The sequence below is a fragment of the Apteryx mantelli genome, chromosome 21 (genome assembly GCF_036417845.1).
Source record: "Apteryx mantelli isolate bAptMan1 chromosome 21, bAptMan1.hap1, whole genome shotgun sequence".
NCBI lineage: Eukaryota > Metazoa > Chordata > Aves > Apterygiformes > Apterygidae > Apteryx > Apteryx mantelli.
Window position 1 is genome coordinate 7,059,459 of NC_089998.1, and position 19,608 is coordinate 7,079,066.

The 19,608-nt window shown below is 47.6% G+C and overlaps 1 protein-coding gene across 4 annotated transcripts; it reads left to right on the forward strand.

Annotated features, from left to right (window-relative positions):
• Positions 1 to 555: 555 nt before the first annotated feature.
• ZER1 (zyg-11 related cell cycle regulator) lies at positions 556 to 19,579 on the forward strand. 4 transcript variants are annotated; one of them, XM_067309258.1, is made up of 17 exons: positions 556 to 571; positions 1,222 to 1,422; positions 5,780 to 6,043; positions 6,906 to 7,056; positions 7,364 to 7,800; positions 9,292 to 9,468; positions 10,610 to 10,724; positions 11,243 to 11,389; positions 11,678 to 11,851; positions 12,539 to 12,754; positions 13,448 to 13,489; positions 13,833 to 13,952; positions 14,412 to 14,527; positions 14,871 to 15,059; positions 16,023 to 16,120; positions 16,512 to 16,614; positions 17,549 to 19,579. In XM_067309258.1, exons 1-17 carry the CDS (start codon positions 561 to 563, stop codon positions 17,604 to 17,606), a joined length of 2,619 nt encoding a protein of 872 aa, XP_067165359.1. In that variant the 5' UTR covers positions 556 to 560; the 3' UTR covers positions 17,607 to 19,579. The 4 variants fall into 4 exon arrangements, with proteins under 4 accessions (XP_067165359.1, XP_067165360.1, XP_013811244.2 ...); XM_067309259.1 differs by lacking the exon at positions 556 to 571 and adding an exon at positions 824 to 959; XM_013955790.2 differs by lacking the exon at positions 556 to 571 and having other exon boundaries at positions 1,332 to 1,414.
• Positions 19,580 to 19,608: the final 29 nt, after the last annotated feature.

Sequence of the window (19,608 nt, forward strand, 5' to 3'; positions counted from 1 at the left end):
CTGCGGGGCCTGGCAGCGTTTCGGGGGCCGCGGCCCCGGCCCCTGGGGCGAGGGTGTTCGTGGGGGCCGCCCGAGGGAGCAGCGGGGCACCGCCCTGCTCCCCGCTCGCCCCGGGGGCCGCGCCAGGTGCTGGCTCTGCGGGGGAGCTGGGGCGAAAGGGCCGAGCGCTGCTCTAAGCTTACGCCTCTATAGAGCGCCTGCATGAGGGAGGCCCCTAAGGGAAGGGCCGGCGGCCCGCTCTGGCGCGCAGGGCTGCAGCAGCTCCGTTCATCCCTAGCCTGGCACGGGCGGAGGGAGTGCCAGGAGACGGCAGCGATCGGCCCAGGCGAGGCCCAGTGGAGCGGCAGGCCGCGGCGTTTGCTCGCGGCAAAACCGGTGAACCGGGAGGGGAGGCCCGGCCCACAGCGCGGGGGAGGCCTCACTGCCTGCCTCGGAGGGCCGCCGCCACACATGCCCGCTCGCAGCCGGGGCTGCCGCCGCCACGCCGGCCCGGGCGGTGACACGAGCAGTCCAGTGGGCTCGCACCCTGACACCATGCGACATCACGGCAGCACGCTGCGATGTCATCGCAGTGAGCACCGTACCTGGGCCCCGAGGGCGGATAATGCCATCGCGCCCCCCTGGCGTGATGTCACCACACTCGTGACGTCACATCGCTGCTCGATAACGCGGCGAGGCCACGCTGCGCTGACGCCGGGCTGTGAGGGCGGGCAGGAACCGTGGGCAGGGCCCCGAGCGTTCCGGGCGGGCCGGTGTTTCCGGGGGGAAGGCGGCGCCGCTTCCGGCGCGGGGCGGCCCGGCTGGCGGAAGTGACGGCGGGGTTTGTTGACAGCGGAGGCCGCGGCGGGGGGAGCGGCCCGAGGAGGACGCGGAGCTCTGCCCGCCCCGGGAGCGGAGCCGGCCCGAGCCGGGACTCCCCCCGCCCCCATCCGCCGCGCCGGGCGGGGGCCTGGCGCCAGGTGAGTGCCGCCGCCCCGCGCCCCGCTCCGCCCCCGGCAGGGCCGCCCGGGGATCCCGGCGCGGTCCGCCCCCCCCCCCCCCCCCCCCGCGGCCTGCCGCGACCAGCCGGGCCCCGGCAGCAGCTGCCCCCGCCCCAGGGCGGCGGCGCCGCCTCGCGAGGGGACCTCGAGACGCCTCGGGAGCAGGAACCGGCTCCCGGGGCCGCCGCCGCGCCAGCGGGCGCAGGGGTCGCTCGCCTCGCTGACCAGACCCTGCCCGCAGGTCGGGGAAGGCGCTCCGAAGGCGCTCCAAAGGCTCTCGGAGACCGTGGCGGCCCGGCGGCGCCGGTTGCCCAGCGCACCGGGAGCGGCAATCCGAGGGCTCCCGGAGATGTCTTCGCGGGTGGGTGACCTTTTGGAGAGAATATCCGCCATATAATTCATCAGTCCGAAAGGAGCGTTCTCGCCGCAGGCAGGTACGAAGGTCAGTGCGTTTCCTGTCTTGCACGAGTCCTCTCGTTTGCCACGTCTTGTGCGATCTGGGCAGGCAGGAGTTTCAGAATTTGAGGCTTTGCTCAGCCGCTGTGAGTAGTTCAATTTATTCCTACTTCGGTTGTCCTGCTCTAAGCCAGGAGTGGTATTTCTTGCACCACTTGCAGTGACCCATCAATTAATAAAAATGCAATGATTTGCAGCTGCAAGACGCTGAACAAAATGACAGTGCAGTTTTCCTTCAAAATCTAACCTGTGCCAAACTCTGTGTTTACATTAAATTTGTTCTTTTAAAGTCTTTCTTTGTGATCAGTTTCTGTCGGTGTCCCTGATGCTGAAAAACTCAGCTTTGCCAATCATTTTTGTAGTGACAGTGTAAATGGCATGTGGTTGGCACAGAGCCACAGCACGTCTGGCTTGGCTTCAGGCAGCAGACTGAAGGAGAGAGCGAGCGAGGGAGAGAAGATCAATCTGAAGTCCAAGGCAGAGAATTACTGGCATAGGCATCCCTAGGAGCGCCAAGAGCAGCAGCAGGCCAGTGAAGCCAGAAACACCTTGAAAATACGGATGTAGCCCACAAATAAGCCATATTTGCAGGAGAGGCTGTCTGGATCTGGAAGGCTGGTGACAGGGGAGATTAAAGCTGCATTTCATGGTATTGCAGTTTTCTTTAGGTCCATGGATGGTGGGAGGGTGCTATTACTCCACTGATAGGGCTGCTTCTGGGGGTAGTTTGGTATACCAGCTTTTATATGCCAGCTACCTTGTCTCCAAGGGACTCAATTCCTTTGTGCATGAAGATGGCAGGAAATCTGATGGAGAAATAAATTGATAAAAAGATTGGCAGCCGTAGTTCCGATGCCTTCTCGATTCCTGCACTTGAATTTTCTGCATCTTTCACATATGTGTTGTGATGCTTCAAAAACACACGCACTAGACAGCACTGGTGACAGTCTGGTAGGCAGGCAACTTGCTGATCTACTGCCTGTGGAAAGTTGCCTGAGGATAATGATTAGGCAAATGTTAATGATTTGTCAGCATCCCTAGTTCATTTATTTTTATCAACAAAGCACATTGAGCTTGTATCTAGAGAGAACATTCATCAATGCAGTCCCACTACTGGCACCCTTACTTCCATCTCCCCCTGCCCACGTGTCATGTCTTGAGTCTATTTAGAATTTCTTAGAGGAGGGACTAGCTTGTATCCTGTCTTATACAAAAGGACCACGGACTCAGCTGCAGCTCTGGTTGCTGCTCTAATATGGGTAATAAATCACAAGGCTGAAAGCTCTTCTTTGGTGTTATTTTACTGGGAGAGTTTAACCATTTTTCCTCTATAATAACCTTCGGTAGGGGATTTTGTTGGTGGATCATAGGGAGCTCAGAAGTTAAAAGTGCAGCTGATTTCTCAAGGGCTAGGATCAACCAGCTACATTGCAATCGTCTCAAGAGAGGGGCCCTAGAGGATTGTCAGAGCCACAGAAAGGCAGTCTTTGCCCTTTAGTGCTCTAAGCTGCTTGGACAAGTCCCAAGCACTGGCCTTTTCCAGCTGCATGTGATAACAGGTTGTTAATGGGAATTTGTTTTTGAGTTCTCTGGCTGTCAGTAGTAAACAGCGGAAGAACACTGGCTCCAGGGACCTCCTGTCTGATAGCATAGGTGAGCTGGTGGGAATAGCAGAACGTGTTTCCCTGCTGGTTCAGATATTCCTGTTGATCTTGCCTTTCTGGAAAGATTCTCCCCAGCAAGCTTCAGGCAAAATCTGTGAGAGGGACCTGTTCTGGAAGTGAAGCAGATTCATCTCCAGAACAGACACAGTGCAGAGCCCAGGACATTTTCTTCCCATCTGCAATTCCCTAGTCGGGACCTGGAGGAAACTGCCAATGCAGCAATACCCTGCAGTCAATGGCCCGTGTAGTCCTTGACTTCTCTCCTGACATAACTACGAAGGAGAGGGCTGTTGATTATGGACTTCCTTCTCTTTCAGTATGACTCAAGACCTACCATCTTTCTTTAGTTCTTTGTACCACATATATCACAAAGGTCTCTGAGCTATAAAAGCACCCTTGGGAAGCTGTAATTTTATCTTATGACCCTGGCTCAGGATTCAGTGACCCAGAAAAGCTGGTTACACCCTTTAAACTGTCTCCCATCTGGATGTTATGTACATTTTTTATGATTGCTGAGTTTTATTTAATTTTTCTCAACTCTCTGCATCTGCTTTTGCTTGGAGACCTTTCTACCTCTTGAGCCAAGAACAGCAGAGAACCTGCCTGAGATCACCTCTGGAAGGGCTGTTGAAAGTTCTAGGTCAGAACACAGCGGGTCATAAGGAGTTTTGGGATTGAAACATGATCCTGCCAGTTGCCTGCAGATGCATATAGGAAGGAGAAGTTATTGGTCAAGTTCAAGTAAAGCCAAAAGACAAGTCACATTCACTACTGGTGCCTGCTTTTGTCAATAAAGTTTCATCCAGTTACACTAGAAGGGGATTTGGCCCAGGGAGACAAGGCCTGGAGGAGGCATACCTCAGGGCTGATCTAGCATGGCAATTCCTCCATTGCTGAGCAAAGAGCAGTTCTGTGATCGCTGCCTGCTTTCTTGAGTGGTTGCTTTCTGCGTTGGGTTAATTCCTTGTCCAACTCTTTGTCCCTGGCACTGAAACACGCCCTCAAAAAGAGAATTAATGAGACACAGAAGGAAGAAAAGAGCTTTGATTTGCAACTTGTGCTGCCCTCATGTTTGCACAGAAATCCATTCTGCAGCAAAGGGAGGGATCAGAAGGCTGGGAGCCTGGGCTGCCAGGCAGGCTCAGGCACAGCTGTGCTCCTGTCTCCCACAGAGACCATTTGGTGCCTGAATTTGAAAGGTTACCTCATCCTCAGTTTTAACTGATCCTTTCTAATGGTGTCATGGCCCAGGCAGCAGCTGAACAGAGCATCTGAAAGCATCTCAGAGAGAAGGGTGCCTGATCCATCCAGGGTGCCTTTGGAGATAGTGATTAAGGTGAGGAAACTGAGTTAAACTCTTACACCCTGTATTGTTATGATACTGCAGGAATGAAGAAAAGAGCACAGGAGACTTTAAAGGAATTCTCAGAAGCAGAGAGCAGGGGACACAGACAAGTATCCTGCTCTCTGTAGCCACAGGATGAAGATAAGAGATTGGAGATGTAGTTAAAAACGTTTTGCAACAACTTCAACAGCAACGGCTACTCAACCGTAGCGCAGAGGAGAGCAACTGGCTCCATGGCACTGGTGTCCTGACTACCAGTAGGGATACAACAGTTGAAAAGGCACAGGTTTTACCTCAAAAATAAACATTTCAAACAATTTATACGTGTGCATGAAAATATTTAGAAGGGTTCACGTTAGGGTTGCTTCTAATGTGATCTGACCCTTTGAAAGTGAAGTGGAGTTCTCGTTCTTTAGTCGCTTCTGCTAAACAACTTCAAGACCCTCAACAGGTCCTCATTGAGTGCCAGAGAGCGAGTCTTTATATTAGAGTCACTAGATTTAAAAAAAAAAAAAGACAGGAATATCTTCCCCTAATTCTCCTTTCTTCTTTATCCAGTATGAAAGAACAAGAGCGGCAAAAGAAAGCCCCTTCCCTTGCCTTTTTCCAGGTCTTTCACCCATACTTTTTTATGATAGTTTGGAATGGTTTAGGTGAGCAAGTCCCAGGGAGCTGCATGCATAGATGTCCTGACATAAACCTTCCTTTTCACTGCACTTGGAAAGGAAAGCCAAACCAGTCAGTATGTTTTTCTCTGGCTTCTGGTTTGCCTCATGTTCTAGTTCAAGGAGTTGCCCAAAGCTTCTGGCTTGGAGCTGCAAAGAAACATTCAGCTTAAACATGAAACTTCACTTGGAATGATGGCAAACAGAATTACAGGCACAAGATATGGGGCTACCGTATCCCATTTGGCCTATACAAAGAATCTTCCCCACAGTAAATTTTGTGGTGGTTCATCCAACCCAGTCTGAAGGGAACAAAGCAATGTGGTTTCTGTTACTTCCCTTTCAGACACCCTTCATCAGCCAGATAACCCTGCAGTGAGGAAACATTTTCTTGCTGTGTAGCCTCTTTACCAAATGTGTTTCATATTAACTCATTCCTGCAGTGTCCCAGAAGCTTCGCTGTCATATTATCCCTTGTTTACCAACAGGGGAGTGAGGATACCAAGGAATTAAGGGCACACTCCCAGAGAAGCCAAAATGCTGCAGGTTCTTTTGATGTCAGCAAGTGATTGGCTGTAAATACAACTGTCAACATCCCACTGGTACAACAGCTTTGCAGAACACTTCCAATGTCCCTTTCTCAATGCATCTTTTTTCCTCTGCTTATAGCTGTCCTGATGTCCCTGTAAATTCACCCTGGAATTTCCTTTGCGTGGAGGATCTTCTGAATCAAAAGCTTCCTTCTACGCTTCCCCTTCCAATTCCTTCCTTCAAGATGGCATCTGACAGCCCGGAGTCACTAATGACCTTGTGCACAGATTACTGCCTTCGCAACTTGGAGGGGACTCTCTGCTACCTACTAGACAATGAAACTCTCCGGCTTCATCCTGACATCTTCTTACCAAGCGAGATTTGTGACAAACTTGTCAACGAGTACGTCTCAGGCCTGTGGAGAAGCTGTTGTCTCATTTGGGAAAAAGCCGGGAGTCCAGGGAAGGGGGAATGAAGTTCTTTAAGAAAGAGTGATGAGAAGGATGCAAGGAAAAAAATGGGAAGGAATTCTTGGGGCTTTTTTTCTGTTTGATCCTCATATTGGAAATATGGCTCTGCATTAACATCAGAAGGAGGTGTCCCGAAGGGTTATTGTACCACTATATGCTATTCTAATTTTGGCAGTCACCTTTCCCCACATAGGTAAACCCAGAGTGAAAAAAGTCATTATTTGTTCCAAGAGCATCAGTAAGCAGCAAAGGAACCTTCCCATTTCCCCACCACTGAAGCATTAAAACTCTCAAGCCAGAGGAATAAGAGCACAAAGTGCTAGCAGAAGTTGCATTTTAAGGCTGCTACTCCTATAGCTTTACAAAGCAACCTGCTTCCAGGGATTTATAACTTGGTCATCCCAGTCTGTCTTGGCTGAACTACTGCCCATGGATTCTGGCAGAGAACCTTGGCCAGCTAATTTTCTGAAAGTGAAAAAAATCAAATTACTAGCTTTAAACGGGTAGGAAAGAAAAGTCCTGATGTCCATAGTTGCCAGAATCCAGTTTGCTCAGAAATATATGTATGACCTTGCACAAATCTCTTCCTATGCGATTTTCCTAAGGGTTGCTAGTTTTGTGCAAGAAGAGATTATAGCCCAGTTCCCATTACCCCAAAGGTTATTCTGGATGATCAGCAGGGAGTCTGCATGTGCTCACCCACTCGGTCACATTTTTTCATGACCAGCACAGATGGCAGAGCTGTAGCTGAGCCTTTGTGTTATGCTGTGCTAACATCATTGCCCCTGATACAGGTATGTGGAGTTGGTGAAGACAGACAGCATCTTTGAACCCCATGAAAGCTTCTTCACCTTGTTCTCTGATCCACGGAGCACCAGGCTAGCTCGGATCCACCTGCGGGAACAGATTGTGCAGGACCAGGACCTGGAGGCCATCAGAAAGCAGGTGGTATTGCACTGACAGCCTCTAGTTGTCACATCACATAGCAGCACTGACGTGTGGGCACCAGCTAGAATCCCAGGCATCCTGAGATTCCCAAGACTCCATCCCTCCCCATCCAAATTCATTCTTTGGGAGAACCTCAGCATCTCCCTCCTCTGATCCCAAAGCCCCTGTCGGGAATGGGATGGGGACACTGGCCAAGTCAGGTGATACCTGGTCTCAGGCTTCTCCCAGCAGGAGGTAGCGTAGGGAACAGGGTGGGCACTCCACCTGTGAAGTATTTCTAACTGTTTGATTTCCCATCTTCCAGGATCTTGTTGAGCTCTACTTGACTAACTGTGAGAAGCTGACAGCCAAGAGCCTGCAAACCTTGGTGAGCTTCAGCCACACACTTATCTCCCTTAGCCTCTTTGGCTGCTGTAATATCTTCTACGAGGAGGAGAACCCTGGAGGCTGTGAAGATGACTGTTTGGTGAATCCCACTCGCCAGGTCTTGGTTAAGGACTTTACTTTTGAAGGCTTTAGCCGCTTGCGCTTCCTGAACCTCGGCCGCTTGATCGAGGGGGTAAACGTGGAGACATTGCTTCGGCCTTTGGCCTCCCTTGCAGCTCTTGATCTCTCTGGGATCCAGCTGAATGATGTGGGATTTCTGACCCAGTGGAAGGACAGTCTGGTTTCCTTAGTGCTTTACAACATGGACCTTTCAGAGGAGCACATCCAAGTGATCGCACAGCTCCGTAAGCTCAGGTCAGCAGACCTCTTCTTCCTTCTTTATCCTTTTTCCACAGATAGGAGCCATGCAGATCTCTTGGGAATGGGTTACCAGCCAATTAACTGAGAGCCACCTGCAACTGCTTTCAAGTTATAAACTCTCCCATAAACAAGCTCAGTCATTGACTCGCTATACAGCTGAAATATCTAAAGCCAGCCTGAGTTTTGCTTGCAAAACAACATCAAGCCCATTCACATAGCAGAAATTCCCTTAAAAAAGTGATAACAGAACACATGAGAGATGGGGAAAATGGCTGTAGATGTGTACAGGTACCGGTGTAGTGATAATCACACTGTGAAATTCAATCCTTGAAACCACCGGTCAAACAGTAATGTCTAAAGTTTAAGCCTGGCTCTGAGATAAAACTAGGAAAGACTCTCAGCAGCTCCTCAGACTGTCTGCTCTGCTCTCTGGAAGCACACTGTGCATGGATGGAGCAACCAAGGGAAAGAGCAGTCTAAATAAATAGGCACTCAGGACCTAACCGTGCTGACAGTGGAATGATTTCCTGAAACAGAGTTGAGACAATTGCTATTCAAGCTACACAATGGTATCAGGAAAGGGATCCAGGACTTTCCGAGGTAAAAAGAAGGGCCTTACTATTCAAGCAAAGGATACTTTCCAGTGGCTTTAATACTGACTCTGCTGGCTGCAAACACTAGGGGGTACCATGCTTACACATGACCTAGAAGTCTCAGAGAATCTCCTGGACAGCATTTTCTAAATCTGAGTAACTTAGTTCAACTCCTGATGATTTTCAGTGAAGCTTGGTCCACAACGTGTAGAAGTCACTTTTATAAACAGGACATTGGCTCCTGTCTTAGGCAGTTTAGAAAATCTCTCCCAAGGAGTCTTAGCTACTGCTTCACAGGTCAGAGCAGGCCCTGTAGAGCAGACCTGTAAGGGGCACCACTTGCACATGGCAGTTGGTCAAGTTGTCCCACAACTCCTGCAGCATCAAAAGTCTGCCGAAGCATAAGCATTTAAATGCCTAAAGATAAATGAACTAAGTAGAGAGTAATAGCCTGGGGTGGAAAATAATACAAGATTGCGGAGCAGACAAAAACTTGTGTAACTTAATTTGTGGGATGAGGCAACATATGTTTTGGGGGATGCAAAGATCCTCCAGTGCATCTTAATCCCCAGGCAGAAATGCTCAGGTGGCTGCTGTGATAGAGCTTGGGAAAGGCAGTTCCTGAGCCTAGAGCAATTGCCTTCACGATGGTGTGGCCAAGTGACTCATTGTGCTGCATTCTGAGTAGGCATCCGTGACTATGGTTAGACACAAGCCAGATCCTGCTGCCAGATCCTACAGAACCATATTCCTGTATCTTGGAGAGGAAGAGGGAAGAAGAAAAGAAGAAAAAAAACAAAAACAAACCTTGGCTTCTCATCTTTCCCTGGTAGAGTGGGGGAAGTCCCAGCTGATGCTTTCCAGGCTCTGAGCTGCTCTCTGTCATTTGCAGGCACTTGGATATCTCCCGAGATCATCTGTCCAGTTACTACAAATTCAAGCTGACCCGGCGGGTTCTAAACCTGTTTGTGGAAAATTTGGTAAACCTCACTTCGCTTGATATCTCAGGGCATACCATGCTGGAGAACTGCACTATCCCAAGCATGGAGGAGAAGATGGGCCAGACAAGGTAAGGGAACAGCAATTACTGATGTCTGCTTGGATGGAAAGTTTTGCCAAAGCTGAATTAAGGACAGTTCTCTCTTCTGAGCTTTCAAATTTCTTAGGTCTAATTAATATTAAAAAGCAAGATACAACTGTTGCTAATTCTCCCTGATACTAAAGACTAGTATGGGAATCAGTTAGTTGTGATTCCTGTATGTGACGGGTAAGAACTTTAAAGGTAATAAAGAATTCATTCTACCTGTCTTTCATACATATCTGAAGAAGTATTTCAGCCCTTCTTTTCCATACACATCCTTCCAGGGATCTTGAGCACTAGTTTATATTTCTTCTGAAAGGACTCCAAACTGTTTTACACATTTTCTATACAAAACATTATTACCCCAACCAAAGTCCAGGCTCTTTGAGGCATTTCTGCACTGAGTCAATACATGAATGTTTATAGGAGGACTGGGTGTTCTAGGGACTTAGAATCTAAAGGCTGATTTTCAGATTTGACCTTGATGCCAGGCAGATCAGCCTTTGAAAATCCCAGTGCACCTCAGTGGGGGCATACTTGGAAGTTTGGTTTTCCAGGTCAACCAAGAGCTCTGCCCACCTATTCCCCAAGCACTCAGGAACAAAAGCAAACAAGTGGGACAGTATTGGCTCCTTTCCAAAGCTGGTGAAAAAAATACTGGCTCCTGGTCAATAAGGAACATGGCAACAAAACAACAAGTGTTCTTGCATGAGCACAGAAGCAGACTGATGCTTCTATCAGAAGTCTGTCAGAGTCTATCAAATGACATGCAATCAAGTTCCCAACTTGTTTGGATCAGTGGAGTCCACAGCCCTTTCCTAAGAGGAAGTGTTTACGCCAGCTAGCCAATTTCCAAGACAAATTCTGTCTGGGAGAGCTGTATTCTGTCTGCCTGAATTCTTACTGCTATTTCTGTTCAACACATTTACTCCTTCAGTCAGGATCACCTGGAATGAAAGGCTAGTGTTACCTTTAGCAGAATTTGGCTGGTGTACAACTGAATGGAGCTTTTGTCACTCCAATTATGGAGCAGTGCAGTCAGAGTGAATGGAGAGCAGATAGCTGTCCCGGTGGCAGGAGAGAGCTGAAGAAGCAGGGTACCAACATGAGTGATCTCTTCTTTTCTCAGCATTGAACCAGCAAAGAGCAGCATTGCTCCCTTCCGGGCTCTGAAACGACCACTCCAGTTCTTGGGCCTTTTTGAAACATCTCTCTGCCGCCTGACACATATTCCAGCTTACAAGGTAATGAGGCAGCAATAATATTGGCAGTGGGTGGTTGATGAAAGTTCAAAGAACATGAAAATCACTGGCTGCCAGTAGAGTGGAGTTCTTGGGCTCTGGGGTGTGACAACTGAGCTCTGACCTTTCAATAGCCACTTGGTAATGCAGGAAAGCTGCCAGAAGGCAAGACCTGCACTTCACAGTTTTCACAAGGGGAAAATATACGCCTCTTGGAGAAGGGCCTGGGAAAATCACCCTACCTGAAGCAGCAGGGTGTCTACAACTACAAAACAAAAATTTAAGACAATGGAAGAGGAGTCCTACTTGTGAATAGCATCTTCCTATCCTGAAGGGGTCATTTCTTGTCCCTTTGGGCTGAGAAGTGACTCAGCCCCTTTGCTCCCATCTTGGGCCAAGTCCTACCAGCAGGACAGAGGTTGCACCCTTTGACCTTCTAGATCTACCCTCAAAGCTTCCTTCTCATGTTGGCTTTCCTCCCTCATCCTTTCTTCCCTGCCTCTTTTTTGCCTCCATGCCAGGTGAGCGGGGACAAGAACGAAGAGCAGGTTCTGAATGCTATTGAGGCTTACACTGAACACCGACCAGAAATCACTTCCAGGGCTATCAACCTCCTTTTTGACATTGCCCGTATCGAGCGCTGTAGCCAGCTGCTGCGAGCCCTCCAGGTGAGCCCATGCTAGCATCTACCTCACCCTCACAAGGGAGATTTTTCAAGCCCAGCCTCTTCTCTACCCTGGGACATCATGTCAGGTCATTCAGGAGAAAGTTCCAGTTGTGCAGTGGAACTGGATACCTTGATTTCATGAGATGCCTTATAGCATATTGCTGCAATGCCTGGGCCATGCATTCCTTGCAGGCTGGTAACAGTCTTTGCCCCACACAGCCATAACAGTCACTCCAAGACTCAGCAGCAAGTCAGTGGCACTGACTTACTGCATGTTGCTTCTCTGCAGCTGGTGATCACAGCCCTCAAGTGCCACAAGGACGACAAAAACATCCAGGTAACGGGCAGTGCGGCGCTGTTCTACCTGACCAACTCTGAGTACCGCATGGAGCAGAGTGTGAAGCTGCGGCACCAGGTCATCCAGGTGGTACTGAATGGCATGGAGTCCTACCAGGAAGTCACAGTAAGAGCAGCCCAGCCTCCTTCAGCTCCTATAGTCCTGCCTTCCCTGTCTTCTGTCTTTAGCCTGATGTAGCACCTAGGCCTTCTGAGCCTCCAGGATGTGAGCCAAGGCAAGCACTAGAGAAGCTATTGCCCAGATCTGCTCCTTGCCTTCACTCCGTAATGGAGATTACATGCAGGGCACTCCTTCTCCATGTGATGTTCTCCAGAACCAGAAGAAGCTAGTGATGATAGCAAGGCTCCTTTTTAGGTGATGGTAGTGAGTCAAAGGGTGCATACAGTCCGCAGCATAGATGTCCAGCACTGATCGTGGTGATAAGGGGTGAAGATGTGTATGCGTTGGGGGCACTGAGTCTGCAGAAAGTAATGTTATTCTAAGGCACTGTACTGGTAGCTAGCTGACATTATATAGTACGATGCTATTGGGTTGTCGAGTGGTGATTGCTGCATGGAGAGTTTATAGGCAGCGAAGTGATGAGACTGGCTGATTGTGTGATACTAGAGTGACAGTAAAAGAGAAAAGGGAGGGTGCAGATAAAGCACAATGATAGCTATGAGGGTAACAGAAATTTTAGTGGTAGTAGTTAGGCAAGAAAATGGTTTCAGTACCAAACAGCAAGGGAACATGAGGTGATGGGATTATGTTTTCTTAGCCTCCCGGTCCAGCGTTTGCTTGCTCTTGTCCTAGGTACAGCGGAACTGCTGCCTCACACTGTGCAATTTCAGCATCCCTGAGGAGCTGGAGTTCCAGTACCGCCGAGTCAATGAGCTGCTGCTGAACATCCTCAACCAAAGCCGGCAGGACGAGTCTATCCAGCGCATCGCCGTACACCTTTGTAATGCTCTGGTCTGCCAGGTGGACAACGATCATAAAGAAGCTGTGGGCAAGATGGGTTTTGTCATGGTTGGTATGGTCCCAAGGTGTCTGCTTATACTTAACCCAGGCTACCACAATTCCCTTGCAGCAGTCCACCGAGCACATCCAGCCAGTGATTCAACCTTACAGCATCGCAGGAGGGAACTTGTGTCCCAGCAGTGCTAACCTCTCCTGGCACCTCTCCCTCCATGTGACATCTCTTACTGGCTTGTCAGCACTGGAAATCAGAATCTCACAGATAGGCTCTGTGTGAGAGCAGGGAAGCAGCGTGACCCGATACCTCCCCTCTTCACTATATTATTTTTGGAACTGGTATGATCTTTTACCTAGCTCCTTTGGCATCCCCCCTGAGTTTGCACCAGCTTCCCAATTCATGTCCACCCATATCCCACTCCTTTCCAAAGACCTGCTCAGGCAACTGCTCTGATATAGTTACCACATTCCTAACTTTGTAATACACATTACAACAGATTTGACTGTAAACTCTACAGCTGAGGGACTCTGACATAGTTCAGCTCTGCAAATACCTGCAGCACTGAACATAACCCAGTCCCACTGGATCAGAGGAAGAGATACCAATTAGGTTTTCTACAAAGGGTCAAATTCTGAGGCTGCATATACCTGCAATTGCCTGTAGCCAGCCCTGCACTGCCTAAAGGTGTCAGTTTTAGCTCTGTGATTTCTGAACTGTTCTCACTCTTCCCCTTCCTCTGCCCACAGACAATGCTAAAGCTGATTCAGAAGAAGCTGGCTGATAAAACGGTGAGTGTTTCCCCCCAAAATATACACACAGAGTATTTTCTGTTCAGCCTCACATAGGCATGGTGATCAGTCCAGTGTGCCAGTCCAGCTTTTCTATCAAACACCAGACATCTCAGCTGGTGCTGTAGGATATCTTCTCCAAAGGAGAGGGGGGAGGTGGCAGAGGGGCAAAAACAACAATGAAAAAAAAACACTCATCAACAAGCTGAAAGTGAATAACAAGGTCTTCTTACCTCTGAAGCTCTCTGAGGTGACGCCAGAGATGAAATACAAGTACTTGGTTTGCACTCGGCTCCCACATTAGCAAAGCTCTGTTTCTGTCCCTATCTCTTCGGCTCCATAGTGTGATCAGGTGATGGAGTTCTCCTGGAGTGCCCTCTGGAACATCACTGATGAGACCCCTGATAACTGTGAGATGTTCCTCAACTACAGTGGCATGAAACTCTTCTTGGAGTGCTTGAAAGTAAGTATTTCTGGTTTTCTCCAGAGGAATACTGGCATTACTAGTAGAGATGCAGGTGCCTGGGCATGATCCCTGGCTGAACTGATCCTTAATCAGACCTTCATATGTTACTATAAAATAAAAACTTGCATATTTTGTCAGTTTATTTCTTTTTCACAGCCATCCACCCAGTAGAAGAAATTCACTTACTCATATGTATCATCCCCCTCTTTTCCTATTCTGTACTTATAAACACAGTCCCCCTTAAGCAGGGCAGCAGTGGATAACAAGCCTTGATTCTCTCATTTCATGTGATTTGAATGCTAGAGATCCCATTAGAGATCTGCTAGAGAACCATTGCTGACTACTCAAAAGTACTCAACCTTTCTAGATGCACTGCACAATCCTTCTCCAGGGTTGGTTGTTCTCAGTGTTACCCACAGTCCTGCTTTTGTATAATCCCATCTCTTGTTCTCTTAGGAGTTCCCTGAGAAACAGGAGCTGCACCGCAACATGCTGGGACTCCTGGGCAATGTAGCAGAGGTGAAGGAGCTCCGCCCGCAGCTCATGACCTCCCAGTTCATCAGTGTGTTCAGGTGAATACATCTGACAAACAGCTGGGCCCAGGCAGGGTAAATGTGTTGGGGCTCTGCTGTTGAATCACCTGGAAACTTTTAAACATTTGATGCATCAGCTTGCTTTCCCATTCAAAGAAGAGCTAAAAGGAAAGCATAAGACAGCTTGGATTGCACGGCTTAGGTGTGATACAAGTACTACTGACAAGTTGAGTCCCTGAAGAGCACTGTGCCCATTTCAGGCCAGAGATACTCTCTCCAGTAATCTTCTCTAGTAGAGATCAAAGACATGATGCTTTAATGTCTGTGAAATGCTGAGTAAGGTTGTTCAGGCACCTCTAAATGATCTCTTCTGTCTTTGTAGCAACCTGTTGGAGAGCAAAGCAGATGGGATTGAGGTATCCTATAACGCCTGTGGTGTGCTCTCCCATATCATGTTTGATGGTCCAGAGGCCTGGGGCATATGTGAGCCGCACCGAGAAGAAGTAGTAAAGAGGATGTGGGCAGCCATCCAGAGCTGGGACATCAACTCCAGAAGAAATATCAATTACAGGTGAGGAATAGAGAAGCCTGGCCCCCTTACCCAAGAGCTGGGATTGTCACAGGAAACAAGCAGCAGCAGACAGGAGGAAAGAGGCACAGCCCAGCTCTGCCAAGGGTGAAGGGACATATTCTTTAGTGAGGGTTTTACATCTTCCTTTAAAGTGTGTCACACAGGCTGCTGAAATTAGACACCTTGCTTGGCAATTCCTATGGGAGAAATGTGGGAGCCCAACAGAATTTCTGCTGCATGTTTTTGGTGAAAATGCATAATTCAGGAAACCTATGATCTGACTCTCTGAGACTGCCTAGTGATTTTTTTTTTCTGAGACTTCTGTCCTTTTTACCTCTTTAAGTCTGTTTCCTTCTGAAAGTCACATGGATCGCTGTAGCTTTCAGTCTTCTTTGGAGGATATTTAAACACAGTTCCTAGAAATCATTTCAAGAGCTAATATAACTGGTGGAATCCTCCAAAGCCCTTCCTTTAAGAAAGCATCAGGTACTCTGTATTCCCACAGTGCTGGGCAGGGATCCAGAATGAGTGGTATTCCAATGCCTGAGTTGCAGTGTAGACACATTATTGTTGCCAGAAGAAACAGAGAAATCATTGCACGTGAGCAGCCAGCTTTGGCTGGAGGTAATTTTACTCTGGCTGCTCTACAGAATGATCAGTGATGCTGGGTTTCAGTTGTCATAAGGAAATGACTGACACAAGATAGAAATTAGTTCCTGGACTCAGTCAAATTCTTTGCATCCTTTTCTCTGGGCAGCATGTTTATGCTAAGCTGGTAGGGCCTGTAAGCCTGCCAGTACTGCCATGTGACACAGGCTTACTCTTTGATGCCACAGTCTTTGACATGCCAATGGGATTTACTGCTGTGGTATGTATGAGCACAGAGTTTGTACTCCTTTGAGTGCCAAAGCTGCTGAAAGAAGCAGCCTTTGGATTTTTCACTTCTACAATATTTCTGTGCAGGTCATTTGAACCAATTCTTCGACTCCTTCCACAAGGGATCTCTCCAGTCAGCCAGCACTGGGCAACCTGGGCACTGTATAACCTGGTCTCTGTCTACCGTAAGTTCTACTTTAGAAAACCATGTTCACTTCACTGGAAAAGTTGGGGTTGTGGATCTGAGCTTGTTAGAAGAAAAAGTCTTCCCAATGTAACTTTATGTAAGTAGAGAGAACAGTCTTTGAATGGTGAAGGAATGTCCAGGCAGCACAGCCAGAACAGAAACAATGAAATGTAGTGCGTAGCAAATACCTTCAATGTTTCCATCCTTCTGGCCATGTTCTTACATTCTCATCCATTCTGCGTCTGCTGTGTTCACAGCCAGCGTACCTGTAACAGGCTGACTCCATAAAAAAGTTCTGTGACTTCTCATGCAGCAAGCTCCCCTCCTGCCACCCTGTCTCCCACCTCTGTGAAGGTTCACAAGGACCTGTTTTATTCTTTTCTCTGCAGCTGACAAGTACTGCCCACTGCTGATCAAAGAAGGTGGGATTCCCCTTCTGAAGGACATGATTAAAATGGCCTCAGCACGACAAGAGACCAAGGAAATGGCCCGGTAGGAAACCAATGATGTGCTGTCGTCAAACATTCAGTTTAGCTTCAGTTTAGTTTTTATTTCCCCACATCAAGTAAGGCTACCAAATAAAGGCCTGTACTGATGTGTATGAGGAGTGAAGCAAACATGGGTGAAGAGCAAAAATAAGAGTATGGAAGCAGGCACCTAGAGAGGTTTCTATAGGTGGGCAGTACACAGACTGATTGATGGTACACAGACAGGTTTGATGGGCGCTAGGCAATTGGGTTGTAGAAGTGGCTTGTTGGTCAGGAGAACCAAACCTGCTAGTTACATCTCTTATGCTGATAGTCTCCAGTCATCAGTCTCCTCCATACTTGTGGTGTGGGCTCCTTGTTCAGTATCATACCAGTCTGTCACCAGAAGAGCTGACTGCACAATTAAAATGCTAAGTTAAATTGCTAAATGCTGGAGGTGACAGAAGCCTGCAGAAGACATAGCAGAATACTATTACAGGTTAAGCAGATTGCGTATGGCTTAGAAAGTGAACAAGTGATGGGACGGCACAAGAACGGTAAATTTCCAAATGGAAAAGCAGGGACAAATGACAGAAGAATGAACAACAAATGTTTGTATGCCTGCATTTCCTGATGTGATTCAAAGTTATCTGATGATTTGGATATGGGGGTGATGACTGAATGGTCACATACAGATCTGGATGTATACTAGCATGGCTTACAATTCAGAGGAGATGAACTGCATTTATGAGCTCTAAGCTGCTTCTGTGGAGTATGCTGGTTTAGACTCAGATATTGGTTGATGCATATCTCAGGAAAGACGGCTTGGTATAAGCAATGTACATTTACATAGACATCATGCTGTTGGACTGTTCCTTATGTTACTGTTATTGGCCCACAACTGTAATGGGATAAGCTTTTAACTAAACCCTCTCTCCTTGTCCTTGTTTTATCCATAGGAAAGTTATAGAGCACTGCAGTAACTTTAAGGAGGAGAACATGGACACTTCCAGATAGAGGCAATCATCTAGTGCCTCTTGCCAGCACTGTATCCAGCTTCTCTCTAATTCACTGTATATAGGGAGGACTCTTTCTTACCAACTTGGCTGTTGGAAGGAAACTTTATGTGTGTGTGTGAGACCCTCAGTAGATGAAGGTGAACAGGGGAGGGGGGAGGGACTTTTTGCACAAAAAAATGCTTTCATTAAATTAGTGGACTTTTTCGTTATGAAGTTTCAGATTGAAGTTTTGTGTGTATGATTTCTGTATAAAAAGAAAACAAAAAACAAAGACAACTACATTATGTATCTTTTAACCTTTTTTTTAGACCACACAGAAAGCCTCAGATGACCGTGAGCTTGAAGACCTAGTTGTGCGATCGCTAGCGTGACATTTTTAATTTCCCACTTTTTAGAAAATTCCCTTTCACTGTATTGCATGAGGTCCTGTAATGTCCACAAGAACACCAGTCCTGAACTGGCATTGGCCACCAAATGGGGTTACAGGCAGTGATGAGTTATTTATGTGCTTAGAGAAGTTGGGGGACGTGATACCAGAGAGTTAGACCAAATGAACTGACCTTCTCAATAATATTTGTAAATAGAGCAAACAGGGAAGAAAGTTTTTTTCAAGTCTATTCATTCCCATAATGGGTTTTTATAGAAGACTCATATTAGTGGAAGCACTGCTAACTGTATGTGGGTCTATCGGAAGTAAAACATTCCTGTTAAAGTCAAGAGTTCTGTTTTGTCCCCTTTGGTGGTACAGTAGGATCTGTCAGCCCACCCGGCCTCATAAGGTCAGGGCTGACCAGCAAAGCCAGTTGCACAACCTTGGCAACACAGAGATTTCTCTCTAAGGGAGCCTGTGCAACAAGGAACAAGGTTTGTTCACAAAGGGCTACACATCTTAATTCCAGTCCTTCACCACCTTTTTAGTTGCCTTCTGTTTTATGGGGAAGGGCTACAAATGCCAGAGAGTGAGTTTCTGCTCATCATAATAAGCTCTACTAGGCTTTAGGCAAGAGCAGCTTGTACCATTTGTACAAGTCCCAGTAATGGACTGGAGGGGTTTTACTCTTCTTTGGTCTGCATTAGTGCTAGCCATGCTCAATGGCAAATTGGTCTCCCCTTGTAGAAAGTTCACTGCAGCACAAATGCTGTAGATGGAAGTGCTGACATCCTCTTCAGAGACCAGGGAGTCTCCAGGCACCCTTTGGCGGGTGATCCCATGAGACAGCACCTCTTGTTCCACCCCAAGCATCTTCCCCCCTCTTCTGAGGAACAAAAGGTCCTGTTCTTATCTGACTCTCACCAGCACTAACCAGTGCAGTCCCACTCACATCAGCAGCATTCCTCCAATTTATCCTGATGCAAGTGAGAGGAGAGTCCCACTAAAGTGTTTTTCACTTGTAAGACACTCCAGACTATAGTGGCTCAAGAAGCCAAAGGCCAAGGTCTATCTCACAGCCAGGCTCTCAACACCACATTGTGCAGTCCATGCTTAGAGCCCTCTGCTTGTCATGATTCACAAACCTTCTTCCTTTGAAAGGGATTTTATGTCTGGTAGCAATGAGAGAAGGCCATGGCCATGTGAATTAGGACATTTCAGGCCTCTGAGATAGCACAGTAAACCTCACTGCTCTCCTCCCTCATGTACATTGCTCTCAGATTTGATTCGCTGCTATGACAGATTCTTCTAATGCTCAGTTAATGCTGTCATTGCTGAGCACATTATAGACAGATCCTAGAGACGCAAACTGACACTTTAAATGACAGAACACAGCTGCCCTGCAGAGGTTTACTTTTTCTGCCAACATGGTGTTACTCAATGTCTTTTTTTTTTCTTTTTAACCATATGTCATTTGTTTTGATATTGTGAGATCTGTACTTTTTTCTTTAAGTATTTTTCAAACATATATATTTTTGTGTCACTTTTGAATTGTTTTCATATGGTTTGCAAAACTTGACAAATTATACTTTTTTGCAGTCGTTTGATTCAAATGTATTTTTCTCTCTCT